Genomic DNA, 18493 nt, shown 5'->3' with positions numbered 1-18493 from the left:
ACATGCAAAGTGAGATATTTCAAGCCTTTATTTGATATAATTTCGATGATTAATGCGTACAGCTTATGAAAACCCCAAATTCAAAATCTCAGAAAATTAGATTACATGAAATCAAAAAAAAGAAAAGCATTATAAATACAGAAATGTCCGCCCTCTGAAAAGTATAATCATGCATATGTACTCAGTACTTGGCTTGGGCCCCTTTTGCATGAATTACTGCCTCAATGCGGCGTGGCATGGATGCTATCAGCCTGTGGCACTGCTTAGGTGTTATGGAAGACCAGGATACTTCAATAGCGGCCTTCAGCTCTTCTGCATTGTTCGGTCTCATGTCTTTCATCTTTCTCTTGGCAATGCCCCATAGATTCTCTATGGGGTTCAGGTCAGGCAAGTTTGCTGGCCAATCAAGCACAGTATGTAAGTACATGGTCATTGAACCAGGTTTTGGTACTTTTGGCAGTGTGGGCAGGTGCCAAGTCCTGCTGGAAAATGAAGTCAGCATCTCCATAAAGCTCGTCTGCTGAAGGAAGCATAAAGTGCTCTAAAATGTCCTGGTAGACGGCTGTGCTGACTCTGGTAATAAAGCACAATGGACCAACACCAGCAGATGACATGGCTCCCCAAACCAACACAGACTGTGGAAACTTCAGACTGGACTTCAAGCATCTTGGATTGTGTGCCTCTCCATTCTTCCTCCAGACTCTGGGACCTTGGTTCCACACTTTTCCCTTCCACTTAACTTTCTATTAATGTGCCTTAACTTCTTTTGCAATTACCTTTTGAGGCTTTCCCTCCTTGTGGAGGGTGTCAATGATGGTTTTCTGCACAACTGTCAGGTCAGCAGTCTTCCCCATGATTGTGAATTCCACTGAACCAGACTGAGAGACCAATTAAAGGCTCAGGAACCCTTTGCAGGTGTTTTGGATTAATTAGCTGATTAGAGTGTGACACTTTGAGCCTACAATACTGAACCTTTTCACAATATTCTAATTTTCTGAGATTTTGAATTTGGGGTTCATAAGCTGTAAGCCATAATCATCGAAATTATATCAAATAAAGGCTTGAAATATCTCACTTTGCATGTAATGAGTCCATATAATATATTAGTTTCACCTTTTAAGTTGAATTACTGAAATAAATGAACTTTTGCACAATATGCTAATTTTTCGAGTTTCATCTGTATATTGTCTGCTAATTAACAGAAGGGAGTTACAAACTCAATTTCACTCTAAACCTGTAATATTGTGACAAAATAAATCTACCTAGCTACCTACATACCTATCTCTTTATTTCATTTATTCTTTCAGGATAAATATTGTTTCCAAAGCATGATGCTAAGCCTCAAGTATCAATTAAAATACTGCTCCACGGGAGCTTCTCTGCCTAAAAGTGTCAAATGTTAGGAACAATTTCACAAATTTTAACAATTTATAAATTAAAACTGGACTCACAAATGCTTATTTGAAAGTTGTAAATGTTAGGAACCTATTCATAAATGTGGTAAATTTATTTGTAAAGTATTAAATATATTAACAGATATATATATTTTTTATTTTATTGTGGAATTAGTTTTTGTATTTGTAGTTCTGTTGCAAAATATTTTGTGAATTTACAAATCTTCATTTTGTGTTTGTGGAAAGTTTTTCATATTTACATATTACACATTTACACACGGATGATCTCCATACAGGACCTAAAGTGGGAGCCCAACACTGCACACCATCATAAAGAAGGCCCAGCAGAGGATGTTTGTCCTGCGCCAGTTCAGGAAGCTCAACCTGCATAAGGAGCTGCTGATGTTTTACACAGCCATCATCCAGTCTGTTCTCTGCATGTCCATCACTGTCTGGTTTGGATCTGCCTCCAAAAAGGACAGGAGCAGACTTCAACGGACAGTCAGGACTGCAGAAAAAATGCCAACCTGCCCTCCATTCAGGACATTTCCAGAGTCAGAACATGGGCAGGAAACATCACTGCAGATCCATTTCACCCCAGAACAACTTGTTCTAGCTTCTCACCTCTGGTAGCCCTACAGAGCACTGTACGCCAAAACGAACAGACACAGGAACAGTTTCTTCCCACAAGCCATCCCTCTGATGAACATCTGACTTCTGACTCACAGTGTCAGGAACAATTCCTATGCAATAACCCAGTAACTCTGTCACCTATTTACTGGCTACCACTTATTATTTATTCATCATTCTCTCATTCTCTATTTCAGACCTGTTCACACTGGTCACATTGTTATATTTTTATATACAACCGCAAGCGGCAATCCGCGGGTTCATACCTTTTTTCCCAATATCGCCATCAAAATTATTTCACACATACGGTTCAACATTGTTATAAACACATCCTCAAGTTTTGTAACAAGTGGGCAACCATTTTCTGACCGATAGCTTGATCATTGTATCATTCCACGTCCAGTTACGATGCATTTATAGCGTCCCCTAGTTGTGGATTTGAATGAGACTTTTAGGGTATGTGTGAAGTGCTGATGTAGACATATCCTGCAGGTTTTGTGTTGATTGAACAAACAATATGCATTTTGTAGCCTGTTTTGCGTTTTATCCGCTGCAGTTTGTTTGCATTTATAGCGCCCCTGGGTGGTCGATTTGAATGAAACTTTCAGGGCATGTTTCATTTACTTATGTGGACATATCCTGAGAGATTTGTGATGATTGGAGATTGAATATGGGATTTATAGTGTAATTTGTGTAATGCTAAGCACCTGTCTTGCACCACCTAGTGACCTATGTACATCAAACTGTCCAGGTATATCCGAGGCACCTATCTGAACATATCCTGTGAGTTTTGTGATGATTGGCCCTACGGTTGCTGATTTGTGGTCATTCATGTCCAGAGCCACGCCCCTTTCAAAGTTCATTGGTCCATATCTTGAAAAGTAATTGAGATATCGACATGCTTTATATAACTTTTAATAGGCTTGATCCAATGATGATTCGGGTTCTACGCGGTATGAACCCTAATAACAATAACTAAAACACACAAACATAGAAGGGTTCTACTGCTACGCGGTATAAACCCTAATAACTAAAACAGACAAAAACAATAGGGTTCTACCGCCTTGCGGTTTCAAACCTAATAATAATAATGATCATAAATAATTTACTCCTGCATCCTTTGCACTCTGCTTATTGCACTATTGTCAATCTGTCTATATTGTTTTTGTGTTGATAATGTGTATGTGTTCTCTATACTGTAGCCTGTATCTGATTTTATTATTGTATTGTATGAGTAAGCACATCATGAGCAATGTCCAATCCTGAGTCAAATTCCTTGTATGTGTACACATACCTGGCAAATAAAGCTGATTCTGATTCTGATTGAGGTCTCTAAAACTCTCAATATTACTGTTGGTGGTTGCTATAGGACACCTTCAGCTGTCAGTGAAGCTCTACCTTCTTTAATGCAGCTTTTATCAGGACTGAATATAAATGAAATTGTAGTCATTGGAGATCTAAATTGGAACAGTATCTGATGATTTTAAAGCGCGGTGGGCCCATTATCAATCATTTAAAGTCTGGTACTTATTCAAGCAGGTGCAGCGCCAAGCATACATCGTTGAAGGAAAAATCAGAAGCCACTCCCTATCGCGAGTAGGTGGCGCTATGACTATGAGTGACTATGAGTTTGTAGATGTCTTCAGGGCGGGACCATACAACTGTATATGTGATGTTGAAAATCCTGTAGCACCACCTAAAGCTTAAAGAATGCATAACAGTTTTCAGTTTTGCTCCATTTTGTTAAAACACTCTGACTGGGAACTGATCCGTCAATCTTTAGATCTGAAAGGCAATGCCTTAACCACTGTCCTACTACGACATAGTGCTTCGGTAGTGTTATTAACCTTTTCGTTTGATTGTGTTTGGTCACATAACATGTAATGCCCCCACCAATAGAGGGCAATCTATGACCACAAATGCCTGCTACAGCACTGTGTTGCTTGTAAATATATTTTCTGTTACATCTAGTCCACTGTTGCGAAATAACATGAAGACACAGAAAGCAACTAATATGAAAAATATATTCCATGTAAACAATGTCAGCATTTAGAAAGATCAACAATATACAAATTTAAAAACAACCACAGCAAGTCAGTGGATATTAAAGATTATGTTCTCAGCATTAAGTTCAAACACCATGCAGCTGTGATCAACAGTGGGCCGAGGTGGGAATTGAACCGGGGTCTACAAAGTTAACTGTTGCTCTCAAGACCAGTGCAGTATGAACTGAGTTATCACAAGAGCTACATCTCTCACACTAATAATAATAATAATAATATAACAATAGTGACCTCACAGTGGTCACTGTGCGGGCACTAATAATAAGAATAATTCTAACAATTACAATAGGGACCTCCCAGTGGTCGCTGTTCGGGCCGTAATAATCTGAATAATATTGAAACAGAGGTTTTGAAAATTTGACTCATTGAAAACAGCTTTTTAAAACATTGATCACTCATCACAGTGATGTGTGTAAACACTCATCACAGAACACATTGTTTTTGAACCGTCCATGGAGACATGAAACACCAGCACCACCCATACAACCCACGACACGCTTTATGTAAACATGATGACTGAACAATATTTAACAATAACTTGAGTAAAACAATATCAAACAGAACAGGGAGAGCATGTTGCTATCAGGAGGAGGCATCTAGAAGAAGTACATATTGGCACAATGTACACTGTGGCTAAATCTATATCTGTCCACTGCAGAGGCACTATCTACAATCTGGAGAAATAACTAATATAAATGAGTGTATTAGTATAATATAATATTATTTAATTAAAGTTTAATGTTCATTTTAAAGTGAACTGTTTGTAAAAAATTAATAGTTTTATAGTTTCACGTTTGTGGGTCGTTTTCATTCAGTAAATCCTTGTGCAACAAAACAGTCTCTATTTGTTTCTTAATTTGTTAATGCTACTGTTTTGTCAATAATTATAAACACTGAAGCAGAACAATGAGATCAACATTTAAAAGTTGTGCTCTGTTTACTCTGTCTCTGGTTTTGTATAATGCAGGGTACCCCCAGGATTCTCAAAGTTAAATTTAACACTTTTTAAGACCTTTTTAAGACCACCTAGGATGAAATTTAATACCAACTTCACTGCTGTTTAATGGAAAATCTGTATTAATTTTAAGCCCGAGAAAATTATTTACAAAGTTACATGAATTTAATAAAACATTTTATTATAATACATTCATATTTAACACATTATAGCTTTTTGGGGTGTGTTTGTACTTTGATAAAATAAAATGAATCAAGGACATCACTTTGTGTTGAAAAGTGGTGGGACATAAGGATTCAGATTAGGGATGTGACGATACACTTTACGATTACTACACGATTCACAATATTGGGTTCACGAGAACAAGACAAGAAGATATTTTAACACTGTTTGATGAAATATTCAATGCTGAAATATATTTAAATGAAGGCCCCCTAGAAAATTTTGAGCACTAAACACTTTATTTCCTGCTTTCTGGAGACATTTTCTGCACCAAATTATGGCAGAATTGTCTTATTTAAATATAGTGAATCAGATTTTTTTAGCTTCAACTTTTTTGAACAATGCACATTTGTTTTTTTAATCTTTAAATTGCATTGCATGTTTTCTTATTGTGCAAATAAACCTTTCTCAAAGTATATTCATTTGTTTGTTTGTTTTTTAACATTTCTTGTTGCAAGCCATTTTTCAGAACATATTTAACAAATGCTTTAAACGAAGTGATGGAGACACGTCCCCAGTATCCCCAGCATAAATGGCTATGAATATTTGTGCACTAAGAACTCTTAAAGGGTGAAATCAAAAATACATACAAATTGTGTGGTATGAGTTGTTACAATTAGTTACACCTTGGCTAGATAAGGTAATGTAATAAAATATGCCAATAGCTTCAGTGATTATTCATCCTGTTCTGTTTTTCTAAAGCATCTTAAGGCTGCTTGAAATATAGTGTTACATAGTATTGGCTTGAAAGCAGCGTGGACAAGGAGTTGGGCTCTGGTTTGTTTTTTTATGAATTGCATGCACCTCGCAGGGTGCTAACAGTAATTTTTGCTGAGAAAAGAGATGGGTGCAAATCTCGGCAGGTAGCCTACATAATTTGATCTGCCGAATCATGAATCCACCTCTTTAGGTCCTTGTCAGACACTTTGCTGTGCTCATTGATCAAACAGCGTTATCACCACATATATTTACTGAATGTCAAGGAATGGTAATTCTCCTAAGTGTATTAAAATATTAAAGACTCTAAACGTTCATAAAATATATACTCCGAATCATTTATCACCATTGATGAAGCCCACAAAGAATATTATAGCATTTAAAAGCATTATTTGGAGGTGGATGCAATTCTCGGCAGGCAGGCAAAATTTGGCATAACACCCTTGCATGCCGATCAGCTTGTTGTGCTAACAACACAGCACAGCAGGTGGGGTGTTGGATTTAAGGTAGGTTGTAGGTACTCACATACTGTGCTCATACATCATTTTTCCTGTTCGCACGTATCAATTTTTAGGGGCATATGCGAGCAAAATGCTCCCACTGTAGAGCCCTGGGAAGTTGCTACATTTCTATATCATAATATTAATCATAATAATTACTCACCAAGGCAACATCATGTCTGCTAAGGTACTATAAGGGGTAAAGATACTGTAAAGATACTGAATATTTCTGTAAGCCAGTAAGTGGCGCTATCACTATGACTGGATATTGACATGGAGCATGTATGCCTCACTATGGATATTTTTGTCCGCTAAGGTACTATATGGGGTAAAAATATAAATGAAGCATAAGAAATAAAGTTTGAAACATGTCCTTTCCTGATGCCAGTAGGTGGCACTATTACTATGACCAGATATGACATGTAAGTGTCTTCAGGGTATGACATGTGATCTGACCATGTTGGCTAGGTAAAATGTACGGCAGGGACTGCTTTTAAAATTTTTTGCAGGGGACGCTATTGAGCCAATTTTCCCCAACCACGCCCCCAAACCCTTTCAGACAATAAAAGACAGTCCTTCTGACGTGCGTGCCAAGTCATGTGATGGCTAAAAAGCCTTTAGGAAGCGCTATAGAGGAACCGTGCAACCCCAAGTGCCACGTACACGCCCATTGGCAAAAACTCACAGAAGCTTGTCTACGACAGTTTGAAGTGATTGTGGCCAACCTGCTAGGATGACTTTATCACATCATAAAAGTATTCACTTCCTGTTGCCAGTAGGTGGCGCTATGACTATGAGTAAATATTGGTGTTCAGGGCTAGACTCTTATCAAACATCTTAAAGTTGATAAAGATTTGAGCATGTACACTGCAAATAGGGTTGGGTGTTTTTTTTTTTAAGATACCAGTACCAAATCCAGTACCCTTAAAGTGATACCGACACCAGTAGAGTACTTCAGTCAATACCTTGCATAAAATGCCTCCTGTTGAAGCCATAGTAGATTGGTTGCCTTTTTTTATTTTATTGTTGTTATGGACAAGCAAGATTATCTATACTATTTTTTTTCTTGTTTCAAAGAACTTCAAATAAAAGTATTGGAAAATTGTATCACATCCTCCTAATCCTAATTTGGTCATCCTCACCGATAGTATTATATGAGGAAAGACTACAGCTTGTGAATTTTTATGTTTGAATGAGAGAAGAGTGAAATAGAATTAGAAATAAAATCAGCTGATCGCTGCTGCCCCACAAAAGTGTTTAATTGATGTATTGGAATGCAGCGATCAATCAGTTACAAGTAATGTGAATAGCAAATAAAAATGTACAGAGAAGTGTTAAATGATACCAGATGATGAAACCAATGGAAAGCCAAGCTTGTGGTGATAAACTTACAACAGTGACGAACATGCTTGAGACCGTACCTGAAGGTGAGCGGCTGTTAAAATCACACATGGACTTGGCGCGTGCAGGCCTATTTTTATACAGTTCACTTCCGTTTGCCAGTAGGTGCCGCTATGGTTATCATTGATTATTGGGATATGTATGTGTTTCCATATTGAATGTTTCTCGTGCTTGGGCCCTAAATATCCACTATCAAACTTACTTAGGTTATTAGGAAGTAATGTGCACACTTTCAATTTGTGAATAAACCTTGACAAATGTGATGCTTTTGTGTCAATGCCAGCCTCATGACCGTGCACTTACCTTTACACTGTCCAGCACCATACCGGCCATCACCATACCCATCCCTGCCAGCACATAGGGAAAAAGCACCTGAAGACATATATCAACAGATGACTCCTCCTCTACTTTGGCGATGGACACTTTCGGTCTCTCCTCCACTGGAGTAGGCTGGAGCACTGGGGGTAAGATAAGGACATCCTGGCTGTCTATGGTGCCTTCCAGACAGGCACTGGGACTCCCACCTGGGCTCTTCCCCTTAGAGTGGGACTTTTTGTTCTTTTTCCTCTGGCGGGTATGTTGTGGTGCTTTATCCTCACCAGGCATAATGGCAGTGGTAGCTGTGACAAGAGGGGCAGTGTTGGCTTGATGTAGGAATAGAGAATAAAATGGGACATTTGGTGAGACAGATGTTGTTTTATCACACTATTACAAAAAAAAGTATGGGGCCCATGAACTGACAAAAAAAAACAGTTTATCAGATAATAAATGGTAGTAAGTTAAATAGTAGAAATGGCATTTTTTAAGAAATACAAAGTTTTACAGTTTTCCTCCAATGATTTGGTAAAAATCTGGAAGCATTTTAATTACTTTCCTAAAAGGATTAGTCTTCAGCTGTGACTTAAAACACTCAAGAGAGTTTACTCGGCTGACTCCCAGGGGTAAACTGTTCCACAGCCTAGGACCCAGGACAACAAATGCAAGGTCTCCTCGTATTTTCAGTCTTGAATGAGGTACAACTAGCAAGACTTGCTCAGAGGACCTGAGGAGCAGGGGTAAAAGACTTTAGCAGTCTACTTAAGTACAATGGAAAGATTATTCATCACCTAGGTTTTTGGATGAGGATTTTCTTTTAAGACGGTCTCTAACTATACCCTATAGTGACAGGCGTGAAAGACAGACATTCAGTTCTTTGTGTTCTCCACTGCATCATCATTTTTGTTGATTTTGAGTTGATCACAACTGTGAAATGTCTGCCTAAATTAGCTCTCTAACATATCCCGAAACGCTTTGACTTGGAGCTAGTGAAGGTAACGTCACAAAAATGGACAAATGTAGGACTAGTAATAACAATTGAAGAGACAAGGCAAGCTATCGTTAGGCTACCAGGATAACGTCAGGCTAATATTGAGCTAACAAGAAGCTACTGGTAAGCTGACATGCAGTCTGCACCTGGATCAGCCGACCAGGGAGACATCATGTGTCCATTGCTCCACATTAGCTGCGGCTAATGACATCTAGTACCCGGATTGCTTGTTGCTGGCTGACCCTCTATGCACAGAGCAGACAACTGGTAAGCTATGGGTCGGAAAAAGCTGTGCTGAAATCTTGTTGCTCCTTTTGAAGTGCTGAAGTGAACATTTGTGTGGAATTGTGGTGATATTTCTGTCTGATCACAAGTGTTTTCAGTTTCGGTTTTCTTCCTCTGATGAAGAGCAGTGCGCTCATCTCATCGAGTAGGCTACAAGTCAATTATTTATTTATATAGGCCTAACTGTTTTTAAAAAATGGGCCAACAATCTTCCGATAAAGCGTAGACCTATACTGACATTGGGCTGGCCCAATTACATCTCGTACAGCACCCACTCCCTCCCCCCCTGTCTCTTGTGTTGTGGGCCAAGAAATTCACCACATGCGCGAAAATAACCCATTTATTTAAATATAAACAAAAAGCTACTGATTACTGCATTACATCCTTTTATATTTTTATATTTTCAATTGTCACCTGCCACATAATTTTTGGCCGTCCCTTTATAAAAAGAATTAATTTCCACCATAAATTGGTGCAGAAAATCTCTCCAGAATTCAGGAAATTAAGTGTTTAATGCTCAAAATCTTCTGGGGGAGGAGCCCCAGACCCCCCTATCCGATATTTCGGCAATAAATATTTCTTAACTGAATTCTGATTAATTAAGCTAATTTATCATTGAGGAGAAAAGGTGCCATATGCACATTTGAAAAGAAGGCTACTTCAGGCATGCCAGCATGTATGTAGACTCAACTTTGAATCGTCACCCGAGACATTCCTTAATAAATTGGTGCAAAGAAATTCACCAGAATGCAGAAAATTAAGTGTTTAAAGCCCAAATTTTTCAGGGGGAGGACCCCCCAGTTTAATATTATCAGTGTTAATTATTATCAGTAGAAATTATAAAATTTATAATAAATGTAGGCTATATATACAATTTACTGTTGCTTTATAGATGTACTGTGGGTAGGCGGCAATGGGGGGTAGGGGGGTTAAAATATGAAAGATTTATGTGCTGGGCTAAGCCCCCAATGTTTCAAGAGCCTGGAAAAGCCCCTGACAAAAACTGTGTATGAGCCCACGAGAGTGGACATTGTGATTTGTATGGAAAGAACAATTACACACCCTGTACAGTAATTCTTATTCTGAAGAAATCTGCCGTGTGCAGTGTGTGATGCTGTTCATATTACACACGTTCCCCCGGCAGTGCCCGGCTGCGAGCATGTTTTTCTACCAGATATTGCGATTACGATTCAATTTGCGATTTAAAAAAAAAAGTTTAGCTAATATTCCACTGCCAGTCTATTTTTGACAGAAGCCACGTCAGCACAGAGCAGACTACTGGGCAGAAAGTCAGACAGAAAGGCATAGAGAATCCGGTTGATTTTCAAAATAAAACACCCTGTTGTAGACTCCAGATCATATATCAACAATATACACAGTTAAAACAACAAAACAAAAAACAAAAACAAATTAAAGCTGCAAGCAGCGTTGGGCGGGCCCTCGCACTTGTAGCGCGTCCGCGTGTGAGCCGGCCGAGTTGCATATTCTGGAGCTCTGCCGGTGCTATGCGGTTATGACGCCGCATGAAGGTGTTATATGTCACTTCCTGTGTCCCCTATGTGGAGCTACATAGCACTTGCCGCTATGCCGCTTGTTTGATCCACCTTCATACACATGTGACATTACTGTACAACTTGAGAAAGGTGAGTTGTTTTCTGCTCCAGCCTGCCTAAAAGAAAAGCCTTTTTGGGATTAAATGGACTTTATTAGCTGCTGCAGTGCAGGATGAACTCAGAACAGACCCATTTCTCACCTTATTATTCTAAACCATGCAACGAAGAAGAAGAAATGCATAATAAATCCTGGGACAAAATCTGTCCACAAATACTGTACAGCATGTAGTCTAATGAACAAGACTTGTGTTATAGCTGACTTGGGCAGTGAAATGTTTAATTTTTTTAATTCATGTGGTCATAGTTGTCCACAACTCAAATCAGAATATAAGAAGAAATGTTTTATACCACCTCAAGAAGGCTTCCTATCAGAAAGGTAGGAAGGTATTTCAAATGTACAACTGCAGTCCTGAAATCTAAGTAAAGTAATTTCCCTGACATTTTTGTGTTACTTTACTTTTAATAGACGCATGTAACAGGTTTTATACTTCCTGTGAGTATAATCCAATCAATCTTATTTTCATACTGTATATCCGATGTGTAATTTGATAAATTGTGTTGTATGTCGTGCTCGCATCTCAGAGAAGACTCTGACTGCAACATGCATCTTTGTAAAGAGAGAAACGGACAGAAAAAGTCTCTAACTCTGCCTGTCAGCTCGCTCTGCTCCGTTAAAACTGAATTTACCATACAGAATTGAAAACGAGTGCACTCCAGATTTAGCTGCAGCCAGCTGACCGTGTGCTTCTCCCTATACCGCAGTTCTGTGTCCATGCATGCAGCAAACTGAAAGCACTGTCTGTTGGAGCGTCTACATGAAAAGAGAAGGAATACATTGCTGGTAGTATTGTCTTCAGAGTTGTTAAACACCTCAGTGCACTGAAGGAAGCCATCTGACTGTGTGAGGGGCAAGATCGTTGATGTCTGCAGGCAGAGTAGGAGCTCTCCTGTCTGACTGGTCCACAAATAGCAGAGAAGATGACCCCTTGAGTTATCAAGCACGTAAAGTTTGGTCCAGATGTGAGCATGTACACTGAAGTTACAACAACTTCCCGTGTCATGGCGAAGAGTTGATCTTTGACGCCACGCCACGGACACGCCCATTGATGAAAACTTGCAAATAGCACAACTTTTCATCTTCAATGCCTTTAGAAGGCACAGCAGAAATTTGAGGTCGGTCGGACTAAATCCCTAGGAGGAGTTCGTTAAAGTACGAAGTGTGTAAATCATCCAAAATTTGACATAAAATTCAAAATGGCCGACTTCCTGTTGGTTTTAGGGCATCGCTCCAAGAGACTTTTTTGTGCGTCTGGACAAGATACACGTACCACAGAAAATTGTGCACGTAGGTCAAACATGCGGCGGGGGCTGCTTCGTTAAAGGTCACTTCTGTTGCCAGCAGGTGGCGCTATGACTGTGGGTGAATGTCGGCATGTACATGTTTCAGGGCGGGACTCTCATCCTACATGTACAGTTTGGTCCAGATGTGAGCATGTACACTGAAGTTACAACAACTTCCTGTTTCATTGCGAATCTCGACGCCACGGACACGCCCATTGACGAAAACTCGCAAATAGCACAACTTTTCATCTTCAATGCCTTTAGAAGGCACAGCAGAAATTTGAGTCGGTCGGACTAAATCCCTAGGAGGAGTTCGTTAAAGTACGAAGTGTGTAAATCATCCAAAATTTGACGTAAAATTCAAAATGGCCGACTTCCTGTTGGTTTAGGCTATGGCTCCAAGAGACTTTTTTGTGCGTCTGGACAAGATACACGTACCACAGAAAATTCGTGCACGTAGGTGAAACGTGCGGCGGGGGCTGCTTCGTTAAAAGTCACTTCCTGTTGCCAGCAGGTGGCGCTATGACTGTGGGTGAATGTCAGCATGTACATGTGTTCAGGGCGGGACTCTCATCCTACATGTACAGTTTGGTCCAGATGTGAGCATGTACACTGAAGTTACGACAACTTCCGTGTCATGGCGAAGAGTTGATCTTTGACGCCACGCCACGGACACGCCCATTGACGAAAACTTGCAAATAGCACAACTTTTCATCTTCAATGCCTTTAGAAGGCACAGCAGAAATTTGAGGTCGGTCGGACTAAATCCCTAGGAGGAGTTCGTTAAAGTACGAAGTGTGTAAATCATCCAAAATTTGACGTAAAATTCAAAATGGCCGACTTCCTGTTGGTTTAGGCTATGGCTCCAAGAGACTTTTTTGTGCGTCTGGACAAGATACACGTACCACAGAAAATTCGTGCACGTAGGTGAAACGTGCGGCGGGGGCTGCTTCGTTAAAGGTCACTTTCTGTTGCCAGCAGGTGGCGCTATGACTGTGGGTGAATGTCGGCATGTACATGTGTTCAGGGCGGGACTCTCATCCTAGATGTACAGTTTGGTCCAGATGTGAGCATGTACACTGAAGTTACAACAACTTCCTGTTTCATAGCGAATCATCGACGCCACGGACACGCCCATTGACGAAAACGCGCAAATAGCACAACTTTTCATCGTCAATGCCTTTAGAAGGCACAGCAGAAATTTGACGTCGATCCGACTAAATCCCTAGGAGGAGTTCGTTAAAGTACGAAGTGTGTAAATCATCCAAAAATGGCCATAAAATTCAAAATGGCCGACTTCCTGTTGACTTTAGGCTATGGGTTCTTGAGGCTTTTTTGTGCGTCTTGATACGATACATGTCCCCAGAAAATTTCGTACATGTAGGTTGAACGTGAACGAGGGGCTAATCTTTTCCAATTTTCTAGGTGGCGCTAGCGAGTCATTTTGCCACGCCCATGTGCGAAACTTGTAGAATACGAAATTTTTCACCGGTTCTGACATGTTTGCAAATTTTGGTGAGTTTTCGAGAATGTTTAGGCCATGTCATTTGGGCCTACTTTGCAGAAAAAAGAAAAAAAAAAATAAATTAAAGCTGCAAGCAGCGTTGGGCGGGCCCTCGCACTTGTAAGCGCGTCCGCGCGTGAGCCGGCCGAGTTGCACATTCTGGAGCTCTGCCGGTGCGGCTGTGAATTTCCTACGCGGTTCCGACGCCGCATGAATGTGCTATATGTCACTTCCTGTGTCCCCTATGTGGAGCTACATAGCACTTGCCGCTATGAATATAAATCGGTATTGACGTGTAGATGTCTGCGGGGTGGGAGAGTTATCAAGCACGTAAAGTTTGTTTCAGATGTGAGCATGTACACTGAACAATAATGTACCCAAACAATAAAATAAATTCCTTTTATTTCCCTGCCTTGTTGTTTATGTGTACATACAGAGGAAGAATGTGAGAACAGCACACATTTCATCGTTACTGTGTGTTAGAGCATGGGAGAACAGTGGATACTTTTAATACAGCCCACACCCCTAATACTGTGTAACTATAACAAGTAGAGAACAGAAGAAAAAGATGTTCTTTCTTTACAACTGTCTGCATAGCTTATTCATATTGTGTAATGAATGAAAATAAATAGGCCTACTAGGCTCCTCTCTACTTTGACATTTAAGATTAGCTTGTTTGATCCACCTTCATACACATGTGACATTACTGTACAACTTGAGAAAGGTGAGTTGTTTTCTGCTCCAGCCTGCCTAAAAGAAAAGCGTTTTGGGATTAAATGGACTTTATTAGCTGCTGCAGTGCAGGATGAACTCAGAATAGACCCATTTCTCACCTTATTATTCTAAATCATGCAACGAAGAAGAAGAAATGCATAATAAATCCTGGGACAAAATCTGTCCACAAATACTGTACAGCATGTAGTCTGATGACAAGACTTGTGTTATAGCTGACTTGGGCAGTGAAATGTTTTTTTAATTCATGTGGTCATAGTTGTCCACAACTCAAATCAGAATATAAGAAGAAATGTTTTATACCACCTCAAGAAGGCTTCCTATCAGAAAGGTAGGAAGGTATTTCAAATGTACAACTGCAGTACTTAAATCTAAGTAAAGTAATTTCCCTGACATTTTTGTGTTACTTTACTTTTAATAGACCCATGTAAGAGGTTTTATACTTCCTGTGAGTATAATCCAATCAATCTTATTTTCATACTGTATATCCGTTGTGTAATTTGATAAATTGTGTTGTATGTCGTGCTCGCATCTCAGAGAAGACTCTGACTGCAACATGCGTCTTTGTAAAGAGAGAAACAGACAGAAAAAGTCTCTAACTCTGCCTGTCAGCTCGCTCTGCTCCGTTAAAACTGAATTTACCATACAGAATTGAATACGAGTGCACTCCAGATTTAGCTGCAGCCAGCTGACCGTGTGCTTCTCCCTATACCGCAGTTCTGTGTCCATGCATGCAGCAAACTGAAAGCACTGTCTGTCGGTGCGTCTACGTGAAAAGAGAAGGAAGACATTGCTGGTAGTATTGTCTTCAGAGTTGTTAAACACCTCAGCGCACTGAAGGAAGCCATCTGACTGTGTGAGGGGCAAGATCGTTGATGTCTGCAGGCAGAGTAGGAGCTCTCCTGTCTGACTGGTCCACCAATAGCAGAGAAGATGACCCCTTGAGACACAGCCCCTCCTCATTTGCATAATGAGGCAGAAATGCATACAAAAATTTAAAAAGACAGGCAGAAATAAATACCATGGGTGAAAATAAATAAGGTAAATAAATACAAAGGAAGAATAAAACAGACAAAAATATTAAAAACACACATAAATAAATACATTAAAAAAATTAGTAATAAATAAAGTTGAATAAACAAATAAGGTAATTATAACAAAGGTGAATAAGTAAAGGCACTAATTAAAATATACATTTATGTCTCCTTGTATAATTTAATTACTACCTACATTTATTTATTTACTTTATTTTTTTGTGTATTTAATTGGATGCTTATTTATTTATTGAGCATTTATTTATTTCTGTATTTATTTCTGACTGTGTCAGGATCGGTCCTCCATACGGGGTGGGAGAGTTATCAAGCACGTAAAGTTTGGTTCAGATGTGAGCATGTACACTGAAGTTACAACAACTTCCTGTGTCATGGCGAAGACTTGATCTCTGACGCCACGCCACGGACACACCCATTGACGAAAACTCGCAAATAGCACAACTTTTCATCTTCAATGCCTTTAGAAGGCACAGCACAAATTTGAAGTCGGTCGGACTAAATCCCTAGGAGGAGTTCGTTAAAGTACGAAGTGTGTAAATCATCCAAAATTTGACGTAAAATTCAAAATGGCCGACTTCCTGTTGATTTTAGGGCATCGCTCCAAGAGGCTTTTTTGTGCGTCTGGACAAGATACACGTACCACAGAAAATTCGTGCACGTAGGTGAAACGTGCGGCGGGGGCTGCTTCGTTAAAAGTCACTTCCTGTTGCCAGCAGGTGGCGCTATGACTGTGGGTGAATGTCAGCATGTACATGTGTTCAGGGCGGGACTCTCATCCTACATGTACAGTTTGGTCCAGATGTGAGCATGTACACTGAAGTTACGACAACTTCCGTGTCATGGCGAAGAGTTGATCTTTGACGCCACGCCACGGACACGCCCATTGACGAAAACTTGCAAATAGCACAACTTTTCATCTTCAATGCCTTTAGAAGGCACAGCACAAATTTGAGGTCGGTCGGACTAAATCCCTAGGAGGAGTTCGTTAAAGTACGAAGTGTGTAAATCATCCAAAATTTGACGTAAAATTCAAAATGGCCGACTTCCTGTTGGTTTAGGCTATGGCTCCAAGAGACTTTTTTGTGCGTCTGGACAAGATACACGTACCACAGAAAATTCGTGCACGTAGGTGAAACGTGCGGCGGGGGCTGCTTCGTTAAAAGTCACTTCCTGTTGCCAGCAGGTGGCGCTATGACTGTGGGTGAATGTCAGCATGTACATGTGTTCAGGGCGGGACTCTCATCCTACATGTACAGTTTGGTCCAGATGTGAGCATGTACACTGAAGTTACGACAACTTCCGTGTCATGGCGAAGAGTGATCTTTGACGCCACGCCACGGACACGCCCATTGACGAAAACTTGCAAATAGCACAACTTTTCATCTTCAATGCCTTTAGAAGGCACAGCAAAATTTGAGGTCGGTCGGACTAAATCCCTAGGAGGAGTTCGTTAAAGTACGAAGTGTGTAAATCATCCAAAATTTGACGTAAAATTCAAAATGGCCGACTTCCTGTTGGTTTAGGCTATGGCTCCAAGAGACTTTTTTGTGCGTCTGGACAAGATACACGTACCACAGAAAATTCGTGCACGTAGGTGAAACGTGCGGCGGGGGCTGCTTCGTTAAAGGTCACTTTCTGTTGCCAGCAGGTGGCGCTATGACTGTGGGTGAATGTCGGCATGTACATGTGTTCAGGGCGGGACTCTCATCCTACATGTACAGTTTGGTCCAGATGTGAGCATGTACACTGAAGTTACAACAACTTCCTGTTTCATGCGAATCATCGACGCCACGGACACGCCCATTGACGAAAACGCGCAAATAGCACAACTTTTCATCGTCAATGCCTTTAGAAGGCACAGCAGAAATTTGACGTCGATCCGACTAAATCCCTAGGAGGAGTTCGTTAAAGTACGAAGTGTGTAAATCATCCAAAAATGGCCATAAAATTCAAAATGGCCGACTTCCTGTTGACTTTAGGCTATGGGTTCTTGAGGCTTTTTTGTGCGTCTTGATACGATACATGTCCCCAGAAAATTTCGTACATGTAGGTTGAACGTGAACGAGGGGCTAATTTTCCAATTTTCTAGGTGGCGCTAGCGAGTCATTTTGCCACGCCCATGTGCGAAACTTGTAGAATACGAAATTTTTCACCGGTTCTGACATGTTTGCAAATTTTGGTGAGTTTTCGAGTATGTTTAGGCCATGTCATTTGGGCCTACTTTGCAGAAAAAAAAAAAAAAAAAAAATAAAATTAAAGCTGCAAGCAGCGTTGGGCGGGCCCTCGCACTTGTAAGCGCGTCCGCGTGTGAGCCGGCCGAGTTGCATATTCTGGAGCTCTGCCGGTGCGGCTGTGAATTTGCTACGCGGTTATGTCGCCGCATGAAGGTGCTATATGTCACTTCCTGTGTCCCCTATGTGGAGCTACATAGCACTTGCCGCTATGAATATAAATCGGTATTGACGTGTAGATGTCTGGGGGTCAGAGAGTTATCAAGCACGTAAAGTTTGGTTCAGATGTGAGCATGTACACTGAACAATAATGTACCCAAACAATAAAATAAATTCCTTTTATATTTCCCTGCCTTGTTGTTTATGTGTACATACAGAGGAAGAATGTGAGAACAGCACACATTTCATCGTTACTGTGTGCTGTACCGCAGTTCTGTGTCCATGCATGCAGCAAACTGAAAGCACTGTCTGTCGGAGCGTCTACGTGAAAAGAGAAGGAAGACATGGCTGGTAGTGTCTTCAGAGTTGTTAAACACCTCAGCGCACT

General features: G+C 40.4%; 1 protein-coding gene across 3 annotated transcripts in view; it reads right to left on the bottom strand.

The window, feature by feature from the left end:
- LOC119906220 (solute carrier family 41 member 1-like) overlaps window positions 1-18493 on the bottom strand; it is a 137010-nt gene that overhangs the window by 106037 nt on the left and 12480 nt on the right. For 2 of the 3 annotated variants that reach the window (XM_038723779.1, XM_038723781.1), the window contains exon 2: window positions 8186-8526. In XM_038723779.1, the coding sequence (XP_038579707.1) occupies window positions 8186-8488 (303 nt within the window). In that variant the 5' untranslated portion in view covers window positions 8489-8526. The remainder of the gene's footprint in view (window positions 1-8185; window positions 8527-18493) is intronic. The other variant, XM_038723780.1, reaches the window with a different exon arrangement.

Source organism: Micropterus salmoides, unplaced genomic scaffold (genome assembly GCF_014851395.1).
Source record: "Micropterus salmoides isolate LMB-PRFRI ecotype aquatic unplaced genomic scaffold, ASM1485139v1 Ms_hic_scaffold_16, whole genome shotgun sequence".
NCBI classification, from domain to species: Eukaryota; Metazoa; Chordata; class Actinopteri; order Centrarchiformes; family Centrarchidae; genus Micropterus; species Micropterus salmoides.
The sequence above is the reverse complement of the archived record's forward strand: the minus strand, read 5'-3'. Positions and strand labels throughout refer to the sequence as shown.